Here is a 23,357-nt window from a genome sequence, read left to right as displayed (position 1 = left end):
TCGTTATCCACGGTGCAAGCCAATATATGCCTGAACTTGACATCGATATGTCTTCATAACTTATGCGGGTTTTCTTTTATGATGGGACCCTGCTGCTTTTATTAGCACTTGATCACCGGACGGCTAACTGATCCGAACCCTCTCGGAATAAGGCTTTTTTTTCTTTCCTCTACACTGGAATCATTATCAGCGTTCACCGGCTATTAACGTTAGCTAGCAGTATTCTGCCGTATATAGCTGGCTAGGGTTAACGTCTGCGTTGAGCAATCTTATTAACGTTGTATCGGACACACTGGGACAATCGCAGAAGTTACGAAAACGGTGAAAGAGGGATTATGACTGCGACGCGTTTGCCATCGGTAGACTGCAGCCAACCTAGCTAGCTAACTTGCGTTTGACAGCAAGCCTGTTCGTCTGAAGAGAAGACTGTTCGGACCCGCTATCAAGATGGGCTCATTATTCCGAAGTGAGGATATGTGTTTGGCCCAGTTGTTTTTGCAAGCCGGCTCGGCATACGACTGTATCAGCGAACTCGGAGAAATGGGCCTCGTAGAGTTCAGAGACGTAAGTTGCTACATATAAGACACAGCTTAGCAGTTAGCGACGTCACCCACAAACTTTAAAAGTTGCAGTTTTTTTTACGCTAATGGCGAAAGTAGTAACGGTATCGCCTTAGGTTAAGTCACCTAAGTAGAGACGTGCATCAACTACACACGAGCGCTTCAAGCCCGTCAGACTTCTCCTTGTGTCTCCATTTCAGGTCGTCGTCTTTGTAATCGAATTAAGGCGTTTTCGGGTTTCTGATACTTGACCTTGCAAACTTGTGTGTTTATGTACGTGTGTGGTCATATTGTAATGACAAACATTGTAATTGTGTGTTTAACTGAATGGCTCTCTCGTTGCTGTTTCAGCTCAACCCCAACGTCAACTCCTTCCAGCGGAAATTCGTCAGCGAAATCAAAAGATGCGAAGAAATGGAGAGAATCCTTGGTAACGATGCGTAGTAACCTAAACCAGTGGGCTCTCAAATACTCATTTATTTATTATCTTTAAAAGGTTGTAGTTAAGACATAGAGGGGAGATAATTCGAAACCATGCGCAGGAAATGGACTTTGACCTCAAAAGAGAGCAAGTTGTGGGAGTCTAGCCCCAAAGCAGGGATAAATGAAGTTGGATCTAAATTTCGATTAGTCAAGTGAATCTTGTCGTACAGTAGGCAAACTTGCTTTAATTGTTCCACATTTATTTCAATCCTCTGTCAGATACACTATTTAAAAAACACACTGCCAAAACGCAAATGAGACTTCTTAACTTGAATTGTCCTTGCTTATTTTTTCACTAATGTATTTTGGAATCTCTTTCTGCTGTTGAATTTCATAGGTGAGGGAAGAGATTTGACTTTGGTCTGACTTCTTTGACTTACACTTTGTTTTTCATAGGATATCTTTTGAGGGAAATAAAAAAAGCAGACATCCCCCTGCCAGACGGAGATGTGAACCCAGTTGCTCCTTCAACCAAGCACGTCATGGGTATAATGGTAAACTACCTGCATTTTGTCTTATTCGCCTTTTTTCTTAAAATTGTGTCCATTATGGCAGTGTTTTTTCTTTTTCTTTTTTATAGTAGGATGTTTTGTAAACTGGTGGGTGGGAATATATGTGGTTCTGAAATATTGATTCATCCCTCGGCCTATTTCAGTATCTGTTCTAATAGATGTTGGAAACAATAATTTTGATAGGATTATCCTAATATACAGGGATTTGTGTCAGAATAGTAATTTGTACTTTTGGTGGAATAGTCTTGAGTAATAAGGCCAGATGATGAATGTTTGATATTTACATTTTCCTTGCTTTGGCAGGGCTACTTGGGCTCAATGAATTCATTTGAAACTGGTTTAGCTTGCTGTAATTTAAGTGACACCCCCCCCTTATTGTTACCCCCCCCAATTAAAAATAAAAACACTCATGGTATCGATAAGCAAGTGTTGGCAAAGCAGTACATCTGTTAAAACCTGCAGTCTTTGGTGTGTCTGTATGCAGGAGCAGCTGCAGCGTTTGGAAGTAGAGCTAAGTGAGGTCACCAGGAATAAAGAGAAGCTGCAGAAGAATTTGCTGGAGCTGACTGAGTACACACACATGCTGCGCATCACACGTAACTTTGTACAGCGAAGTACTGAGGTCAGTACAACATCTTAATGCCATTGCTGCATTCTTTATGTAATCATTTTGCTGGCTTGATTATGAAGCAGAGAAATATGTTTTGGATTTTAAAAGGTGTAAATTCAGCCCCCTTAACCCTGCATGTGTCTTGTAGCGTGAGCCTCTACAGTTGCAGTATGAGGAGTTTCCCTTCTTGGAGAAAGACACCATGATGGATTACAACAGCATGCAGAGACTTGGAGCCAAGCTTGGGTGCGAGATTATAATGAAGCTATATCAATATTTATAAGATGTGTTATATTTGTGCTGGTGGGGCACTCATAGTTTGCTTTGTTTCTAAATATTTCTCCATTTGTTCTTTCTCAGTTTTATTTCGGGGTTGATACAAAGAACCAAGATCGAGGCCTTTGAACGGATGCTTTGGAGAGTATGTAAAGGCTACACCATCCTCAGCTACTCAGAGGTTGAAGAGTATCTCGAGGACCCTGATACAGTAGGTTCCTCGTGGCTAACATTTGTGTACTCAGTCTTAAAATGCTGTTGCTGTGACTTACCTGAATTATATTTTGAGATTAAATGTCAACAGTATAGCACATTAACAACTGTATTAGCTGCATAATAACTGAATCAGCACAGTGTATTGAATAAAGTAGGCTGTGATGCTTGTTTCAATATATGGACTACAATAACAAAACCCACAAATGAATTTGTTTGGTTTGGTTCAATATGAGATTTTTAAAGTATGTTGTAAATTAATAATAATAATAATGCATTTTATTTGTGGGCGCCTTTCAGAGCACTCAAAGACACCTTACAGAACACAGTTTAAAAAAAAAAACGAGCAGCACTGTATCAGACAGTATAAAATCAAAACAAAGCAGGGTAGACAATATTGTAAATTAAAAGTAATAGTAAAATTAACCTAGTTAAATTAATAACCTAGTAAAATTGTTCCAAGATAACATTTAGATTCAGGCCTTGCTGGTTTTCTTTGGCATTTCTACAGCTTTCGTTATTTATTTGCATTTACATGTAAATGTATTTGCATGTAAATGAATTTTTCTGTTGACATAAATTTGGACGAATGATATTAAAACCTGAGGAGACTTAAGGAATGTATTCTTATCTACATTCACTCTGGATGTTAAAATACACAAGCTAGGAAGCTCATTCAAGATTCCTCTTTGGAACAAGCCAAATGTTTTATGTCTCAAAACAAAATGTCAGTGAATAGATGTGTTGTTGTAGTATGTCCATGTTCTTAAGTTGGACTACAGTATATGACAGACTGATGAGTCTGAGGATTCAGTTCATATGATAATAATATTAATAATGATAATGTTAAGAATATAGCCGCAAGTGGCAATGACCGGGGTCCCAGCAGAATGCAGTTTTAGAGAAGAAGAGAGGTTGAAAAGTAGGTGAGATAAAACTGAGTGTTCACGAGCAGGACTTGAATCCAGGACCATTGTATCCTCAGGTAAGATGACATACTGTGAGCTTTGAGGGCATGGTTACCCACATGCTTTCTCACATTTTGAGGAAGCAAAATAACACGGACCAAACAGGAGCATTTTTGTCAGTTTAAACTTCAAAAAAATCTCTACAATTGAACTGTTGGGTATAAAATTCTGAAATAATTCACAGATCAACCTGCTTTTCTCAGGTGTATTGTCTAAGATGTTGGTGAAATTTGTTCATAAATTGGATGAAATAATAAATGTACTTATAGTACAAAATACGTAAGACACTGCATGTCACTGCAAACTCATCATTTGAATGAAGACTTGTGGAGCTATAGATGTTAATTGATTTTGCATATTTTGAAAAATATAGAGTGACAGACTTCTGAATTGACCATAGGTTGCAGTGAGGCAAGCTTTTGTTACACACCAGTGGATGTGCTGAAAAAAATTCAGTCTCTAGGACATATGGAGAAATTTAAATGATTTTTGGAAGTTTTGAGGGCAGCACAGTAGTTAGCGCGGTCGCCTCACAGCAAGAAGGTCCTGGGTTTGAACTCCGGGGTTGTCCTACCTTGGGGTTCATCCTGGGTTGTCCTCTGTGTGGAGTTTGCATGTTCTCACCGTGTCTGCGTGGGTTTCCTCTGGGTGCTCTGGTTTCCTCCCACAGTCCAAAGACATGTAGGTCAGGTGAATCGGCCATACTAAATTGTCCCTAGGTATGAATATGTGTGTGTGTGTGTGGGGGGGGGGGGCTGTGATGGACTGGCGGCCTGTCCAAGGTATCTCCCCACCTGCCGCCCAGTGACTGCTGGGATAGGCTCTAGTGTCCCGTGACCCCAATTGGGATAAGCGGCTTGGATAATGGATGGATGGATGTTATTTATTTGTTTTTTTGTTTATCAAGTTAAAGTTAAAGTTTCACTTTATTATCATATACATATAAAAAGTACTAGGTACCTTCAAATGCAATGAAATGCATTTGGCTCTCTCAGCCCTTAAAAGTGTATATTATAAGGAAATAATATATAACAAAAATCAGAAATCAGAAATCCCACAAAATAATAAATCACTGAAGTTATATAAGGCACCTACTTACTGTTCATTACGCTGACCACCTGGGGGTAAAAACTGTAAACATTTATTTATTGTCTGCTATGAGATAACAGTTGAATTCAAAGCCATTCCCTTACTCCAACTTTGTGTCACTTTCTCAGTATCGGTTAAGGAATATCACATGTATGCTTGTGAATTAGTACTATGTATGCAATACTTCAAAGATCGGTAGGTATCCCAATGTACAAAGGACATGTTCATAAAAATATTCTGTGAATATATGGCAATAATTCATTTACTGACTCATGTATTTTGACTCACAAATTCATGAATATGTAAAACTTTGCTGTTAAATTTAATCAATGAAAATTGAAGATCATGTACAGTGGTTGTAGATATTCGAGAAAGGCGACATCCGAGATGAGAAAAAGTAAAGCCAGATGTACAGCTGGGCTGGATTTTGTATTAATTTATGCAAGGACACTTTTATGACAATAACAAGATGGAACAAGAAAAACAAAAGGAGGTCTCTTCCAGTCCCAGGACAGACTGGCTTAGTAATGAGTAAAGGAAGCAACTACTAGTAAAAAGAGGGTGGCTATCAAATGTGTTGACTTACACACAAAAAACTGTAACAAAGAGAAACATTCATTCCACACACTGTTGCTGTGGCTGTTGCATCAGTTTTGCCTGATCAGGAGTGTTAAGTGTATCGTTAGAATGCAAACACCGCCTCAAGAGTTTAATTTGTATTGATGAATATTAACAGCTCTCTGCTAAAGCTCAAAAAAGTCTCTTGTCACCTGTCAACAAAAAGATAATTTTAACGCTGCTCGTTTCACAGCGAACAAGAGGATGACTTTATGCCTTTTTTTTCTTCTTTTTTTTAATCAAAATTAGTTATTTTTTTCATGGTGCCAACCATTCTGAACCAAAAAAATTATCCTGTGCCTCAAATACTCACAAAGCCTCTCCAGAACTATTCTGAGTCTCAGCTTTGGCACGTCACACTTCTTGTTCTTTTCTGTCTACAGGGGGAGCCTACAAAGAGTGTGGTCTTCCTGATATCGTATTGGGGAGAGCAAATTGGCCAGAAAGTCAAGAAGATCTGTGACTGGTAACAGGGGGTTAAATTACTACTTAATCCTCAAATTCAGTAAATTACAAGAAATTGTTAAAAGAAGAAAGAAGTGTTCTCTTTTGTTGATAATGAGGCTTTTTCTTTTCCACCAGCTACCACTGTCATCTGTATCCATATCCCAATAGCAATGAGGAGAGGAATGATGTTGTGGAGGGACTTGGCACTCGCATTCAGGACCTCAATACAGTATGTTCTGTTCTTGAGTGATTCTTGCTCTTTAGATACTTAATATGTCACATAGAAAGTAGTTAACCCTGTTTGCTTTAGCTAAACCTGTGTATTCTTCAACCAGTCATTGTTTCCTCATAAGATGTCTCTGCATTCATTAGCCAGTTGAAAGCCTGGTTGGCCAGATCAGGACATGACCATTACAGATGTTAAGGGTTAATCCAGTGATTTTTGTATTTAGAGTTTTTTTTTATATATATATACAGTACTTGACCTCTTTCTCATAATAAATGGTAGTAGTCTGCAGGGTAAGTGGGGTTTGCTGGGTAACATTCTATGAATCCGTCGATGGTTTCATCCCACTCTAAATGAAAAGGGAAATTGCATTAACCTTGTCCAGCACATGATCAACACGAGGCCTAAGCTGAAAGCGAGTAGGCTTTTTCTCTTTCCTCTCATGCTTTCTTTCTCTCTCCCCCCTCCTCCACTCTCCCACTCTTCCTTTTTTATCTGACTCTCTTATTCCATTCTCTCTCTCTGTCTCACTCAAATGCACGTACAAAGACAATTGACCTTTCGCAAAGTACCGCCCCAGAACGGTGCTTGTCCAATCCTACCTTAGCAACGGGTTCTATGTGGGGGAGGTCCGTCAAGCTTTCAAACACATAGCAAAATGCTGAAACGGTGTGCCTATGGGATGTGCAAATCGGATACTAGATATCTGAAAAGTTTGGAGGGGGTGTAATTTTCTTTCCCTTCGCGAAACCCAGAACGCAAGAAGCGCAATGTCGGCAATAGATTTCACAGTATAGCAGACCCCATGACTAGCTTAATCCATCCAAAATCAACAAAAATACCTGCCTGCTCCAAGCTTAGCTTGCTACTAGCTATTATTGATAGCTGATACAGCTAACGTATTATTACTGTTACTTTTACCCACACAATTATTATTACCATTATTAACATATGAACGTATTACTGACTAACAAAATAACATTATTAATGTACCTGATGAACGTAACCAGCTTAGTCTGTGTCCAGAGATACCAAATTTAATGATAGCTAGCCCACTAACATAACTTTGTTATGCTAGTCACAGGTTAGCCAGGTTCCACCTTTCATTTCAGAGCATAAAGACCCGCGGGGAGGGTCGGCTGGGATGGTCTCTGGCCAGTCTGACCTCCTCATATCTGGCCTATTTTAAACGTTTCTCCCCCTCTGTGAGCTCCAGGTGGGGACCGGTCGTTTGGAAAAGTCATTCCGCCCGCGGGGGCATCTCGTTTGCCTTATTTTGTTGAAAATACTGGTTCTGGTCCAAAGGTAAAAAAAAAAAATCATGGGGCGGTTCCCCCGGCCCCGGGGCATGTCCCTTGCTGCCCTGCAACCCCCAGGAGCCCATACAGTACCCCCGAAAAAGCCTGGATAAAAGAACGCTATGGGGAACCTTGGCTAAAATCAACACTACAATATGGGGATGTTGACAATGGATTATCAAAAACATACCAATAATAGCTTAAATATGTAATTTACCCTACAGTGCAAAAGCACAGTTGGTCCACAATGTGTTTCAGAATTAGTTATTGGAGTTTCTCATTCTTTGATTGCGACTGGTAAGCTTTACGCTCAATTACAGTCGCACCTGGCAGCTCGGAGTCCACGCAAGTCAGTTTTACTTTTAATATTTTGAATGTATCCCGCCACCGCATACTGTAGCCCCTTCTGCCTTTCACGGGATGATATTAAGGATGAATTACTCGAAAATACATCACTTATTTTCTCTGGGAATGCGCTGATTTCGGCCTTCATGTTTTGCTGTTTTCCGGCTACTTCCTGGATAGTTCTGAATTGCTTGAAGGGCAAAGCAACAGTAGCTAAGGGGGGGGGACTTTGCAAAAGGTCAATTGCTTCCCACTGTCAGTTCAGTATTTTTTCCTCTTTTTTGCCATGGTTATTCCCAGTCTTATCACAAAAACACATTGTTTTGGCATTTTGAATGGATGTGCATATCTCATATCTCTTGCCTTATGTTTCCACGAGACTAAGATAGTGTGTTGACCCTTGATGTGCCTAGGTGCTCCACAGGACAGAGGACTACCTGAGACAGGTCCTGAACAAGGCCTCAGAGTCTGTCTACATCTGGGTCATCCAGGTCAAGAAGATGAAGGCCATCTACTACATCCTCAACTTGTGTAGCTTTGATGTCACGAACAAATGTCTGATTGCTGAGGTGTGGTGCCCTGTCAATGACCTTCCCACCCTGCGGAGGGCACTAGAAGAAGGCTCGGTAAGGACCTCTGTCAGAATGGGTTGTTCACTAAATTTATATTTTCCCACTCAGGTATTGGATTTAGTTTTCAAATCTTGACAGTGGCCTATGTTTTGATCTGTATCTGTAGTGTTGTTGTAGAAAAGAAGTACTTACATCAATTCATTTTGCCATCACACTAGCTAGAAAAGAAGTACTTGACATTGATCCTATACTGTCCTATATATGTTGTTAGCTTATATTAAAAGCAAGTCATCAAATATGCAGACCCTCGCTTATTACTAAGAGACTTCTAATTGTTAAGTTACTCACTATTTTTCACTGATGAAGGCACTTTTCACTCAGTATGCAGTCTACAAAGGACAGGGTTTGCATTTTGGTCAGTGAAAAAGGTACACACATGAAACATAGAATGCTGAATAAACCACTTGGGGAACAGTAAAGTTTTGGCTGCCAGTGGGCTTTGTCACATGCACATCGCATCAACACTGCTAAATACACCACTGTGAGAACAGTAATCTGTGTGGCGGTATCTTGTTTTTCTCTTTTTAAATGCCTGCCATTTGTAGCCCAAACAATTTGAAGCTGTCAAATTCTTTTTAATTTTATTTATTATTTTTACTCTTTATTTGACAGGGACAGTGCACATTAATGAACATTGCTGTAATTATACCAGGGTTAGCCAAAAGGCTAATTTTCATCTGTAGTCCCTGGCCAGATGTTATAATAGGTTCCTTAAAAGTAAAAACAAAAGAACAAGAAAAAGGTAAAGATAAAAACACAGTTATTGAAATAGCGTGCAAGCAACAACTCATGACAAAACGTTAATAAAAATTACGTTACATTAGAGAATGTTAACGTTAATGTGAATATAGCTAAAGTGATGTGACAACATTGACAGAACAACATTAAGCAAATATAGGTGAAGCATGCAGTATAGAAGCATATAGTTCATGAAGCAAGCAACAGGACTACATTAAGCAGGCAGTTGCCAAAGAAGCATATAGCATGAAGCAAGCAACGTGTGCATGTGCTGTATACATTACCTTCTTGCTGCCGCATTGAGCCAGCGTTACCCAGCTTTCTATTCATTTTAAGCATAAGTGCTTGAAGACATTGTGTCAGAATGGCAGTTAATTTGTATCAGAACTAAATTTTGCAATGTCATTTCAGAGAAAAAGTGGAGCAACAGTTCCTTCTTTTGTCAACCGCATCCCAAGCAATGACACTCCTCCGACTCTAGTAAGGACCAACAAATTCACCTCTGGCTTCCAAAATATTGTGGAGGCCTATGGAATAGGCAACTACAGAGAGGTTAACCCAGGTAAGGGAAAAGCCTTTCTCCTCCTTCTGGGCATGCTGTTTGTGATTGTGTGAGAGGTCAGTGTTGATACTGGACTCAATTAACTTTTCCACTAGTGCAGGAGTCGCTAACCATGTGCCATGGAGAGCCATGTGTATGCAGGTTTTCATTCCAGTCGGCCTCCACACCAGGTGATTTCACTGATTAGCAACCCTTCAACCAAACAGGATGAATATATCGGTGAAATCACCTGGTGTGGAGTCAGGTTGGAATGAAAACCTGCATACAAATAAAATTGACTTGACTTGACTTGGCTCTCCATGGCACATGGTTAGCCACCGCTGAACTAATGCCTAAATGGTAATGATTTGGTCACATTTTTTTCCTCTCAGTTTTATGGCACGAATGCTTGACTTGTCATCTAAACTTTCATGCAGTAATCTTGCAGATATGATTTTGTTTCATATGAACCTGGTCTGTTGTCGTGTTGTGAAAGTTTTACAGGTGGGATGGTGGGGGCCAACATGTTGTGGTGGGGATGGGGAGAGGGGTGTAAGGAATCTTTGCTGTGCACGATCACCTAATCTGATATGTATCCTTAAATTTAAGATTTTCTTAGACAAAGAAATCAAACAAAAGTAGCTATTACTAGGCTCACGTGGATTAAAGTTCTCCTTCGCTTCGGATTTCCGTCAGTTAGATTCCAGAAGCCATGTATGAGATCAGTACAGGGTTTACAAATGGCCCTCTCAGACACAACACGATTTGAGCTGCGCTCGCCGCTGGGTTCAGCGCACATCTGACTAGATGTTTGGGGAAGTTGGGGAGGACAGAGCAAAATAGGCGGAAATTTCAAAACTTCTAGCAGGACAAGTTCTTTGTTATCTTTTTATTTTCATATTTTATTTTATATTCATATATACATTTTTTATTTTATATGATCTTTTCCTCCATTTTTCCTTACATGCCTGGCTGGCTGCCTTGTTTCTTCTTTTTTTTTAAACAATATATTGGTTTTCAGTTTGCAAATAACATCAAATTATACAATGAATAACAATTCAGAAAGTAGTAGTAGTAAACAGTTACATAAAACACAGCAGACATTTTCCATCCTGTTCGCCCTTGGCTGCCTCGTTTCTATTGGCTGCGCGGGTATTCGTCACAGCGTGCTGCGAATTTGGGCACAATGCAAAGTTGGGGCGTGCTGCACTGCGCCCGCGCTTTCCTCGACGCAGCAAAAAGCCGCTGTGGCGCAGCACAAGCTATTGGAAATAATGAATTTCAGAGTGTGGCGGTGCTGTTGTCGCGGTGTGTCTGAAAGCTCACACAGCACCTAAACAAATGAATGGAAAAACTATGCTGAAAGTTCTCTACGTTCTGGAGAGAAAGGCTACTGTATTGGCCTTGATATAAGACTTTTTTTTTTAAACTTGGGTTTAAAAAAAAGTGGGCGTTGTCTTATATTTCAGGACTAAATAAATACGTGTTCATTAATTACAACAGATGTTCTTTTTGAATGGAGAGTACCAGAGTAATTACGGTATTTTATTTACAGTGTTGCAATGTGGGGTTGTTTGTAGCCTTAATGTGAACTAGGCTAGCGAGTGTTTTTAGTCCGCAGAATAGTAAGTCTTTCAGAGTCGGTCAGCACTGAAAGTGTTTCATTAGTCCAGTTTGACTGAACTCCTGCAGTGTCTGAAGGTATTTTGTTGCCACAGAGGAATTAATTCACAACGAGTGAAAATGAGTTCTTAGCGTCTCCCGTCTTAACTGCAGAAATGAACCAGGGAGAAAATCTGTCCAACATCCAAGAATTATGTCTCTCACAGATGATGAGTGCAAAAAGATAGCCTGAAAAATGTTAACTATCAGTTATGCGAGAGGAATGAGAGTGAGAGAGGAATAGACTCGCTACAGTAACTCTGTCAGCTGACTAGTGGCTACTGGGAAAGTCAGCTGTCTACAGACGTCCAACCGAACACCAACTTTGGTAAGCAGCCAAACGCTGGTACACTGTCAAATGGCTATGGGAAGATGAGAAAATTACAGTTCAAATCCATTCACCGTATCATGTCTTACCAAAGTTATTTTGTACTGCGCACAGTGCGATCCCTCACAAAAATGTGAAGGATTACTTCAGGACATAGTGCTTACTTCATAGGATCATATTTGTATCACTTTATCGCTTTTCTTCTTCCTAATGTCTGAGTGTACTGTGAAAAACAACCTGTGTTGTGTTTTTATAAATATTCTAATGATAATGGCCCAAGATGATGTGGAAATAATGCCTATTTTCACAATGCCCAAACGCCCCGACCAAACAACACCCCCCCCCCCCCGCCACAACTACCACAGCGCCTAAACCCTCCAGAAGCTGGTGCTGTTTGTTTTGTTATTTTGTCTTTTTCTGTTAAGTGAATAAAGGCTCACTTTAAACAAAAAACATTGATTTGTTTGGTGTTCCAAGATAAATTAAAAACATATATGACTTGGCCTGAATCCATGCTGATCAGGATGATTGATAAAAACCATAAAATGGGACCAATCTGGGATAATTTTTGGATTATATTTACATTGTTCGATGAACCTGAAATATGATTCCTGTCTTTGTTTGCCTGTGTGGCTTCCTATTCTTTGGATTATGATTAGTGCTGTATCTTTTCTTGTACCGATCTCTTATTTTACAGCCATTTTATTTTTGTTAGTGGCGTCACCGGTGAAATGTCTCATTTGATATAACAACCAGTCAACAAAACATTTGAATTACAACAATTCAGTCACTTTTTTTTTTTTGCTTTAATCCCTGGGCTCACATGATGTAGATTACTTTAGTGAGGGGATCATGAGTCATTCTCTTTTTTATATTATAACACGGAATATGAATATCCATCCATCCATCCATTATCCAAGCCGCTTATCCCAATCGGGGTCACGGGGATGCTGGAACCTATCCAAGCAGTCATTGGGTGGCAGGCGGGGAGACACCATGGACAGACCGCCAGTCCATCACAGGGCCCTCTTTCAGCAGCTCAGATATATTAAATCTCCTCACTAGATTTGAGGGTTTTGGTTGGTGTTCAGTATTATGTTGATAGTCAAATATGTTGATAGTCCGCCCACAATAAATATGTTGTGTTACCATTCTAATAAATTGGATAGACATTTTGAGTTAAATAGTTTTGACTAAGTTTGTCAGCAGAGTTATCAAAATATAATGTGATATAAATATTAGACCCCAATGATTCAAGTGATTTCTTTAATTCAGACAGTACAAGCCTGTTTCATGCTATATGAAATCATTAGTTGTCTGATTACAGCTGATGATTGCATAGCATGAAACAGGCTTGAACGTGGCATGGTTGTTGGTGCCAGACAGGTTGGTCTGAGTATTTCAGAAACTGCTGATCTACTGGGATTTTCACGCACAACCATCTCTAGGGTTTACAGAGAATGGTCCGAAAAAGAGAAAATATCCAGTGAGCGGCAGTTCTGTCGGCGAAAATGCCTTGTTGATGCCAGAGGTCAGAGGAGAATGGCCAGACTGGTTCGAGCTGATAGAAAGGCAACAGTAACTCAAATAACCACTCATTACAACCGAGGTATGCAGAAGAGCATCTCTGAACGCACAACACGTCGAACCTTGAGGCAGATGGGCTACAGCAGCAGAAGACCACACCGGGTGCCACTCCTGTCAGCTAAGAACAGGAAACTGAGGCTACAATTCGCACAGGCTCACCAAAATTGGACAATAGAAGATTGGAAAAACGTTGCCTGGTCTGATGAGTCTCGATTTCTGCTGCGACATTCGGATGGTAGGGTCAGAATTTGGCGTCAACAACATGAAAGCATGGATCCATCCTGCCTTGTATCAACGGTTCAGGCTGGTGGTGGTGGTGTAATGGTGTGGGGGATATTTTCTTGGCACACTTTGGGCCCCTTAGTACCAATTGAGCATTGTGTCAACGCCACAGCCTACCTGAGTATTGTTGCTGACCATGTCCATCCCTTTATGACCACAGTGTTCCCATCTTCTGATGGCTACTTCCAGCAGGATAACGCTGGAAGTAGTCCACCTGTAGTAAATTCAATTGATGGGACATGATTTGGAAAGGCACACACACACACACACACACACACACACACACACACACACACACACACACACACACCTGTCTATATAAGGTCCCACTGTTGACAGTACATGTCAGAGCAGAAACGAAGCCATGAAGTCAAAGGAATTGTCTGTGGAACTCCGAGACAGGATTGTATTGAGGCACAGATCTGGGGAAGGGTACAAAAAAAAACCTACAGCTTTGAAGGTCCCGAAGAGCACAGTGGTCTCCATCATTCATAAATGGAAGAAGTTTGGATCCACAAGGACTCTTCCTAGAGCTGGCCGCCCAGCCAAACTGAGCAATCGGGGGAGAAGGGCCTTGGTCCGGGAGGTGACCAAGATCCCGATGGTCACTCTGACAGCTCCAGCGTTCCTCTGTGGAGATGGGAGAACCTTCCAGAAGGACAACCATCTCTGCAGCACTCCACCAATCAGGCCTTAATGGTGGAGTGGCCAGACGGAAGCCTCTCCTCAGTAAAAGGCACATGACAGCAGGCTTGGAGTTTGCCAGAAAGCACCTAAAGGACTCTCAGACCATGAGAAACAAGATTCTCTGGTCTGATGAAACCAAAATTGAACTCTTTGGCCTGAATGCCAAACGTCACGTCTGGAGGAAACCAGGCACCTCTCATCACCTTGCTAATACCATCCCTAAAGTGAAGCATGGTGGTGGCAGCATCATGCTATGGGGATGTTCTTCAGCGGCAGGAACTCGGAGACTAGTCAGGATCGAGGGAGAGTTGATTGGAGCAAAGTACAGAGAGATCCTTGATGAAAACCTGCTCCAGGGCGCTCAGGACCTCAGACTGGGGCGACGGTTTACCTTTCAACACGACAACAACCCTAAGCACACAGCCAAGACAATGAAGGAGTGGCTTCGGGACAAGTCTGTGAATGTCCTTGAGTGGCCTAGCCAGAGCCCAGACTTGAACCCCATTGAACATCTCTGGAAAGACCTGAAAATAGCTGTGCAGCGATGCTCCCCATCTAACTTTACAGAGCTCGAGTGGATCTGCAGAGAATGGGAGAAATATCCCAAATATAGGTGTGCCAAGCTTGTAGCTTTATACCCAAGAAGACTTGAGGCTGTAATCGCTGCCAAGGGTGCCTCAACCAAGTACTGAGTGTAAAGGGTGTGAATACTTATGTACATGCAATATTTCAGTTTTTTATTTTTAATAAATTTGTAAAAAAATCTACGAAACCTTTTTCGCTTTGTCATTATGGGGTATTGTATGTCGATTGATGAGAAAAAAAAGGAATTTAATCCATTTTGGAATCAGGCTGTAACATAACAAAATATGGGGAAAGTGAAGGGGGTGTGAATACTTTCCGGATGCACTTTGTGTGTGTGTGTGTGTGTGTGTGTGTGTGTGTGTGTGTGTGTGTGTGTGTGTGTGTGTGTGTGTGTGTGTGTGTGTGTGTATATATATATATATATATATATACATACACACTTGCTAAATTGTAATAAAGTGTAAGTTCTGTGATTTCTTTATTTCAGTAAAGGGTGATGGAAATGTGTTTTTCAAATTTTAAACCATGTGTATATAACTATTTCAGTGCATTAAACCAATTTTTACTAAGCATTCTTTTGACCTAGCATTAGCCTCATTATTGTATATTTGCTTAAAATCAGGTAACACAGTGACCCACTGATTTCATGTTTTATTTTTTTACCTTTCAAAATATAACCTAGATAGATGGACCAAACTGCTGGCAGTTATTACAAAATTGCTTATCCTCACTACCTAAGCCTGTGTAAATGGATTGCCAGTTTAGGTGGTGGAAAGGTACATTTTTTTTCTACGTGGCTGTTGCTGTCTCCTCTTTCTCGGGTCCCCTGTCTTCCTCCTCCTCCAAAGTGGTAGCCCTGCATTCTCCATCTCCTAATCTTTTTTGAGAAATTTTGTTATGGACTGCTTCATTTTAATCACAACATTGCTGCATTTGCTCAGCTAAGTTATTTACTGATGTACTTTATTAAGGTAACCATGGTCCACCACTTGGGAAGACAGCAGTGAAGACAGCAAAGCTGCAGGAGTTACTTTGCTAGAAACAAAAACCAAGCAAATGAATCGAAAACACTACTAATACCTTATGTTTAAATTATTTATCACCCCCGAGATTCAGAGCTCTCATTTCATGTGAAAACAGTTGGATATGCAACTTTCATGGTTGCAATATAGAACTCTGTCCTATAATGTACACATTTTCTGCTATTCTTTCTCCAGCTCCCTACACAATCATCACCTTCCCATTCCTGTTTGCTGTGATGTTTGGGGACCTGGGCCATGGGCTGATCATGGCTTTATTTGCTTTCTGGATGGTGTTGTATGAGAATAATCGCAAACTGAAACGCACCAGGAATGAGGTAAATATGTAGTTCAAAGTTATTTTCTGCAGTGTGTATTATATACTATATTATCAAATATATCTGTGTAGCCCAACACTAACACATCCTTTGCATATACAGTTAGGTCCGGAAATATTTGGGCAGTGACACAATTTTCATAATTTTGGCCCTGTACGCTACTACAATGGATTTGAAGTGAAATAATTGAGATGCAATTGAAGTGCAGATTTTCAGCTTTAATTTGAGGGTATTTACATCAAAATTGGAGGAAGGGTTTAGGAATTGCAACAATTTTCATACATGGTCCCCTCATTTCAAGGGACCTAAAGTAATTGGACAATTGACTCAAAAGTTGTTTCATGAGTAGGTGTGGGCTAGTCCCTCGTTATTTCATCATCAGTTAAGCAGGTAAAAGGTCTGGAGTTGATTTCAGATGTGGCATTTTCATTTGGAAGCTGTTGCTTCGAATCCCCAACATGCGGTCAAAGGAGCTCTCAATGCAAGTGAAACAGGCCTTCCTTAGGCTGCGAAAAAAGAAAAAAAAATCCCTGAGAGAGATTGCAGAAACATTAGGAGTGGCCAAATCAACAGTTTGGTACATTCTGAGAAAAAAGGAACGCACTGATGAGCTCGGCAACACAAAAAGGCCCGGACATCCACAGAAGACAACAGCGGTTGATGATTGCAGGATCCTTTCCATGGTAAAGAAAAGCCCCTTCACAACATCTAGTGAAGTGAAGAAGACTCTCCAGGATGTAGGCGTATCATTATCCAAGTCTACCATGAAGGGAAGACTTCACGAGAGCAAATACAGAGGGTTCACCACAAGGTGCAAACCATTCATAAGCCTCAAGAATAGAAAGGCCAGATGAGAGTTTGCCAAAACACATATAAAAAAGCCAGCCCAGTTCTGGAACAGCATTCTTTGGACAGATGAAACTAAGATCAACCTGTACCAGAATGATGGGAAGAGAAAAGTATGGAGAAGGCTTGGAACGGCTCATGATCCCAAGCACACCACATCATCTGTAAAACATGGTGGAGGTAGTGTGATGAAATGGGCGTGCATAGCTTCCAATGGCACTGGGTCACTAGTGTTTATTGATGATGTGACAGAAGACAGAAGCAGCCGCATGAATTCTGAAGTCTATAGGAACATTCTGTCTGCTCACATTCAGCCAAATTCAGCAAAGTTGATTGGACGGCGCTTCACAGTACAGATGGACAATGACCCAAAACATACTGCGAAAGCAACCCAGGAGTTTTTCAAGGCAAAGAAGTAGAATATTCTATAATGGCTGAGTCAATCACCTGATCTCAATCCAATCGAGCATGCATTCCACTTGCTGAAGACAAAACTTAAGGCAGAAAGACTTGCAAACAAACAACAACTGAAGACAGCTGCAGTCAAGGCCTGACAAAGCATCACAAAGGAGGAAACCCAGTGTTTGGTGATGTCCATGGGTTCCAGACTTCAGGCAGTCATTGCCTGCAAAGGATTCTCAACAAAGTATTAAGAATGAACATTTTATTTATGATTATATTCATTTGTCCAATTACTTTAGGTCCCTTGAAATGAGGGCACTATGTATGAAAATTGTTGCAATTCCTAAACCCATCCTCCAATTTTGATGTAAATACCCTCAAATTAAAGCTGAAAGTCTGCACTTCAATTGCATCTCAATTATTTAATTTCAAATCCATTGTGGTAGCGTAGAGGGCCAAAATTAAGAAAATTGTGTCACTGTCCAAATATTTCCGGACCTAACTGTATGTGGGTCTTGTATAATGTTGTTATATAATCTGATTTAATTCACCCAGATCTGGAACACGTTCTTTGAAGGCCGTTACATCATCTTGATGATGGGCCTGTTCTCAATCTACACTGGCCTTATCTACAATGACTGCTTCTCAAAGTCACTTAACATCTTTGGTTCTGGCTGGAGTGTCCGTGCCATGTTCAATGCCGGTGTGTGGAAGTGAGTGCATTGATAACAACTGAGATTTTATTGCAATTACCAGATGATCAGAACAATTCAACCAGCAAACATCATATTGTCAAAATTTGTATCAGAGACCCTCAGTTTTTGTGCTTTTGAATTTTCACTGAGTGCTGTGTGGTGAGAATTGTTTTTTAAAGTCTTAGCTATTATCATATGGAAGACAAAGAGATGTGAGCAAAATCAAATGTGTTGTTTTTTTGTTTTTTAGTGGCAAACTTCTTTTCTTTCTTTTTTTTTCAATTACAGGGATGCTGTCAAAACCAATCGTTTTCTAACTTTGGATCCAAATGTAACAGGAGTTTTCAATGGGCCTTATCCTTTCGGAATCGACCCAGTGAGTGGCTCTACCTCTGCAAGAGTACCTGTCAGACATGACAGGAATAGATATGCACATATACTCATCATTTGTGTTATAGCTATAATGCCCAAGAGTACATTCTCTGGGGGTGAGTACTGTCAGCAAAGCTGAATTATAAATGATTACAGTAAAGAATGTCATTAAGTGTATAATGCTATGATTAATACAGAGAGATTTTGCCCAAGCTTTTGATACTATACAATATGACTTTCCTTCAAAGAGGCATAGATGCACATAAATTTAATAAACAAATGCAAAGAGAAAGAAATTTTATAAAACGGCTTGCTGGATACCACAGTAGTCGACACAGCAGCCAGTAAAGCACAGTTGGCAGCCTATCTTTGACCACTCCAATTGCTTGGCAATTAATAGTCTTAGTTTGTCTCATGCGATCCCCTCTATTGTGCAGATCTGGAACCTGGCTTCCAACCGCCTCACTTTTCTAAACTCCTATAAGATGAAGATGTCAGTGATCCTGGGTATCATACACATGAGCTTTGGGGTAATCCTCAGCATCTTTAATCACTTGTAAGTAATTTGTTCTCATTAAATCATTGTGCTCTTTGTGACAGACATCATAGACTTAAGTATGTCTCGATTGTGTCAACACACACCCAGGCACTTTAGGAAGAAGTACAACCTCTACTTGGTATTTCTTCCTGAGCTCCTCTTCCTGCTATGTCTGTTTGGCTACCTGGTGTTTATGATATTCTACAAGTGGCTGGCCTTCTCTGCTCAGAATTCCAGACTGGCCCCAAGTATCCTCATCAACTTCATAAACATGTTCCTCATGCAGGGGGACGCAGTGCAGCCCCTCTACCCAGGACAGGTTAGGAGCTGATATCAAGCATCAGTCCCACCACAGATATATCATATCATATCATATCATATATGCATATGCAAGAATTAACAGGCAAACCTGCCATTACTGAACAGATAAAGTCCACTTCCCTCTAAGGTGGTTAAAGCTGGTTAGTCTTTGTCAATGTTGTCACATAGATAAGGACAGTAATAAAATATTTTTTGTTTAACTTTTTAATTCTTTCAGACTGGGCTACAGGCATTCCTGTTGGTTATTGCTTTGCTCTCTGTGCCTGTCTTGCTGCTGGGGAAACCTCTCTACCTATACTGGCTTCACAACGGCGGCGGCCGCCTAGGAATGTACAGGGTGAGGCTTTGTCACTGCTTGTGTGCACAACACATTTGCATGTCTTGATATGTGCATAGGTGTGTGTCATGTGTCCAAATATTTGTCCTGTGCATGTAAAGCTAAGCCTTTTGTGTATGTATCTCTATCTACCCTTAGGGGTATGAGCTTGTGCGACGCAGCAGTGAGGAGGAGCTGTCACTCATGAGGGCTCACAACTTGGAGGAGGGTAGCAGCCACAGTGATCTCTCCACCAGTAGAGAGCACCAGACAGAAGAGGTCAGAGCAGTCATCAATTGTACAACGTGATATAAATAAGAATTAACATAGTTTAGGATTTGCTTTCTTAATGACTTGTACTGAATTGCATGATTGTTGTAGTTTGAATTTGCAGATGAGTTCCTGCATCAGTCCATCCACACTATAGAATATTGCTTGGGCTGCATCTCCAACACAGCCTCCTACCTTAGACTCTGGGCTCTGAGCTTGGCACATGCCCGTGAGTATCATTTCCATTGGATCAAATGAAAACCCAACTGGCACATTAACAGTAGATGAGCAAGTAAAAAAAATATAAATGGCCTCTATGGAAAACTCAAGAAAGCATACATGCCACTTGGTTTGAATTCAGTGAGCCATATGCATTAGGTTTTTTTTCCTCCTTGCTTTTTTTGCCAAGTTTTCATTTGCTAGGGAAAAATAACTGTCAATAAAACTTAGTCAATGCATTATTGTCAATGCATAGTTAAATTTAGCTGGTTCCACTATTTAAATACCTGAAACTTTAACATTGGTGAGCTGTTAGCGGTGTGGACAACATTAGTCATCACCTTTAAATGTGCATAATCATCTAAAAATACTAACACAAAAGGTAGACTTTTTGATCAATAAGTAAAGATGAAAGTGGATTGTCTCTCAACGTGAGTCAATGTTTAATCCTTTATTGATGCTAAGTTGGACCATGTTACACCCCTGGTACTGACCATTGTCATTTCAATGATTGTAGACCCTGACAAATTACTTGATACCAATAGCAGACCTGAAACCACTGTCTCTCAGTATTAGTTAAATAACCTAGGTCTGTTGCCAGCATCAGTCCATCTAATACTGTCTATCTCTTAAATTTTCCTATGTGTATTCCTTGCTTCTCTTTCTACAGAGCTGTCAGAGGTGCTTTGGGCAATGGTGATGCGAGTAGGGCTGCGGATGGGTACTAGTCTGGGTATCCTGTTCCTGGTGCCAGTGTTCGGCCTTTTTGCTGTTCTCACCGTGTCTATCCTCCTAATAATGGAGGGGCTGTCTGCCTTCCTTCATGCACTCAGGCTGCATTGGTAAGATGAGGCGAAGTACTTCACTGAGGTTACTGATGGTGCAGTATAAAAGAACATTTACTTGAATAATGTAATATTGTGCAATGTACAATAAACATTGTAATGTTCAGTCACTGTTTGTTTGTTCCTCAGGGTGGAGTTTCAGAATAAATTCTACAGTGGCTCTGGAATCAAGTTTTCTCCCTTTGCCTTCTCCCTACTGCCCTCCAGCTTTGAGCAGGATGGCTTGCTGTGAAGGAAGCCCTAGGTCACCTTATTCAGTGGCAAACAGCCAAAATGTGCCAACAGGGTTGAGTGCATCTGGAGACCATGTCCAGTGATCAGATTATTTTCTTCAGTTTGTTATTATTATTTTTAATAATAAGCTTTTCAAAAGTGGTGATTTAAAACTGCTGTATAAGCTTAAGAAACCTTCTTAAACGCAGGCAAAGGACTGCAATGTCTCACTCACACACAATTGCTCAGAGCTCTTGTTGCTTAAGGTGACTTCAGTGAACACAGGCAATAGAGTGATAGCTAAGAGATTTTTTTCTTTTTTAACTTACGGCTGATCATTCTAGTTCTTGTGTCTGTATGATGTTTAACGCTGTAGTTATCACACTATTGAGACACAAGGTATTAGTAAATGTTTCAAAACAGCACATTTGGGATGGTCAAAATGTGAATTTGAAAAGCATTCATGTAATTTATTTCCTGTATAGGTGATTTTCTTCAGAGGCATGATTTTGCTTCTTTTTTTTTTCCAAAAATGGTTGATAAGGTTACTGGAGATCTTACAGCTAGCCTAATGTACAGTTCAGTTTCTTAGTTGATTTTCCACTTGTTGCACTGACTGCCTTATAGACTTACAACCAAAATGACAGCATATCATCCTTCACTTTTCCTTTATATTTTAGGCCAAAAAGCAAAACATTGCAAAAGAGTGTTTGACTTTTCAATGTTGAAAAGTGTTTTGGCGTGAATGTGATAAAAGATGTATATACTTTTATAAAGCGATTGTTTTAAAAACGGTTTTTTTTAGCTCTGTATCAATATAAATACTGTCCAATATGTGATAAACTTTCTGCTGACATATTCTCAGTGTTGCCTATGCATCCATCGTATTATGGGAGCCTTTTCACATTCCTTGGAATCCTTGGACTAGATTTTAATTGACACTGTTCTGCTGGTTGAGAGCCCTTTATATAGCCAGTGGTTGGTAAGGAAAAGTCACAAGAATAGAAATTTATGAGGCCTTATTATTAAAAGTGCTATGGTTTGATTGTACTTAATTGTATCAGTGTTGAATTTCATAGTAAAAATCCATTGCATTTGTTGTATTGGATAACAGTCTTGAAAATTGAATTAGAATCTTCCTAAGGAAAGCGGAGTTTGTTCATTTTTAATTGTGATCAGCATACTGAATACTTATGGGGTGCCTGCACCATTTCTCTGGAAATAGAATTTTCTGCAGTAATCCAACAGCAAGGTACTTATGCACAGTTTTCAGAGACTTATTGTGGTTAAAGTTCTGTTTAGGAACAAGATTTTTTTCAAAAATGTGTGGTTAATTTTTTTTTTTTAAATGGGTGAATGATCTGTGATGAGGAACTGTTTGCCTTCCTGCTCTTTAATCATCAACAGTCATGGTGTTAGTTGAAAGGGTCTTGAAATTGTTACATTTGTTGTCATCCAGCCCTAATCAGGTAACTTATTTTAATATTCACAGGGATATTTTCTGTTTGTTCTTTTTTGGTTTTTGTGTAGGCACAAACACTTCTAATTTTGTTGATACATTCCTTTAGTTTGGTTATATTATGTTAAAGTTAAAATACACATGTAAATAGCTCAATAAAATAGATTTGTTTCAGTTGTCTTCGTTATAAACTATACAGCATCACAATTTCTTGTGATGCCATGGATAACATTAGATTTCTGGGGCATCAAAGCCTCTGCCTAGCTATTTGAACCACTGGACAGAAACACTACACATTTAGAACAAATACAAAACTAGTCACATATGTGAAGCAGTGTCAGTGTTTTTAACATTGCTGATGTCATTGCTGATGTCATGACCACATTTTCTGACTTTAAGACGGAAAAAGAGCTCGGTTGCGTTTTTTTTAGAAATGAAGCATCTTTTGGGACATCTCAGATGGGCTGTAGTGCCCAAGGCATGGCTATTACTGTTACCATGAGACATCTGAACAAGTCAAGTCATTTTTATTTGTATAGCCCAGTATCACAAATGACAAATTTGGCTTTTGACCTTTTGTTCAAATGCCGGATGCATGCTTAAATGGCCACGTTTGTTTCCAGTAAAGTAAGACAATTATGTCCAAACATTTCCAGACAGTCCGACAGTTTGAAGCAGGAATCGGCAACATAGGTAGGCTGCCGACGCCCATCAGGGGAGGTTGCGCATCGACGCCGATTTGTAGCCATATCAGTATACTGGTTTTGCCGGCGCTTTAAGAGTGGAGTGGAGCGGAGAGAAGTAAAAACAAATTGTT

The 23,357-nt window shown here is 40.2% G+C and overlaps 1 protein-coding gene across 1 annotated transcript; it reads left to right on the top strand.

The window, feature by feature from the left end:
• Nucleotides 1–212: 212 nt before the first annotated feature.
• On the top strand, nucleotides 213–22,686 carry atp6v0a2b (ATPase H+ transporting V0 subunit a2b). Its single transcript, XM_056293009.1, has 20 exons — nucleotides 213–564; nucleotides 912–990; nucleotides 1,440–1,537; nucleotides 2,040–2,177; nucleotides 2,314–2,411; nucleotides 2,526–2,652; nucleotides 5,713–5,795; nucleotides 5,912–6,005; nucleotides 8,059–8,271; nucleotides 9,427–9,577; nucleotides 15,905–16,044; nucleotides 17,848–18,005; nucleotides 18,276–18,363; nucleotides 18,797–18,915; nucleotides 19,006–19,216; nucleotides 19,436–19,555; nucleotides 19,694–19,813; nucleotides 19,916–20,033; nucleotides 20,694–20,865; nucleotides 20,998–22,686. Exons 1-20 carry the CDS (start codon nucleotides 448–450, stop codon nucleotides 21,098–21,100), a joined length of 2,547 nt encoding a protein of 848 aa, XP_056148984.1. The 5' UTR covers nucleotides 213–447; the 3' UTR covers nucleotides 21,101–22,686.
• The last annotated feature ends 671 nt before the right edge of the window (nucleotides 22,687–23,357 follow it).

Source organism: Lampris incognitus, chromosome 1 (genome assembly GCF_029633865.1).
Source record: "Lampris incognitus isolate fLamInc1 chromosome 1, fLamInc1.hap2, whole genome shotgun sequence".
Lineage (NCBI taxonomy): Eukaryota > Metazoa > Chordata > Actinopteri > Lampriformes > Lampridae > Lampris > Lampris incognitus.
Note: the sequence above shows the minus strand (reverse complement) of the source record. Positions and strands in the feature narration are given on the sequence as shown.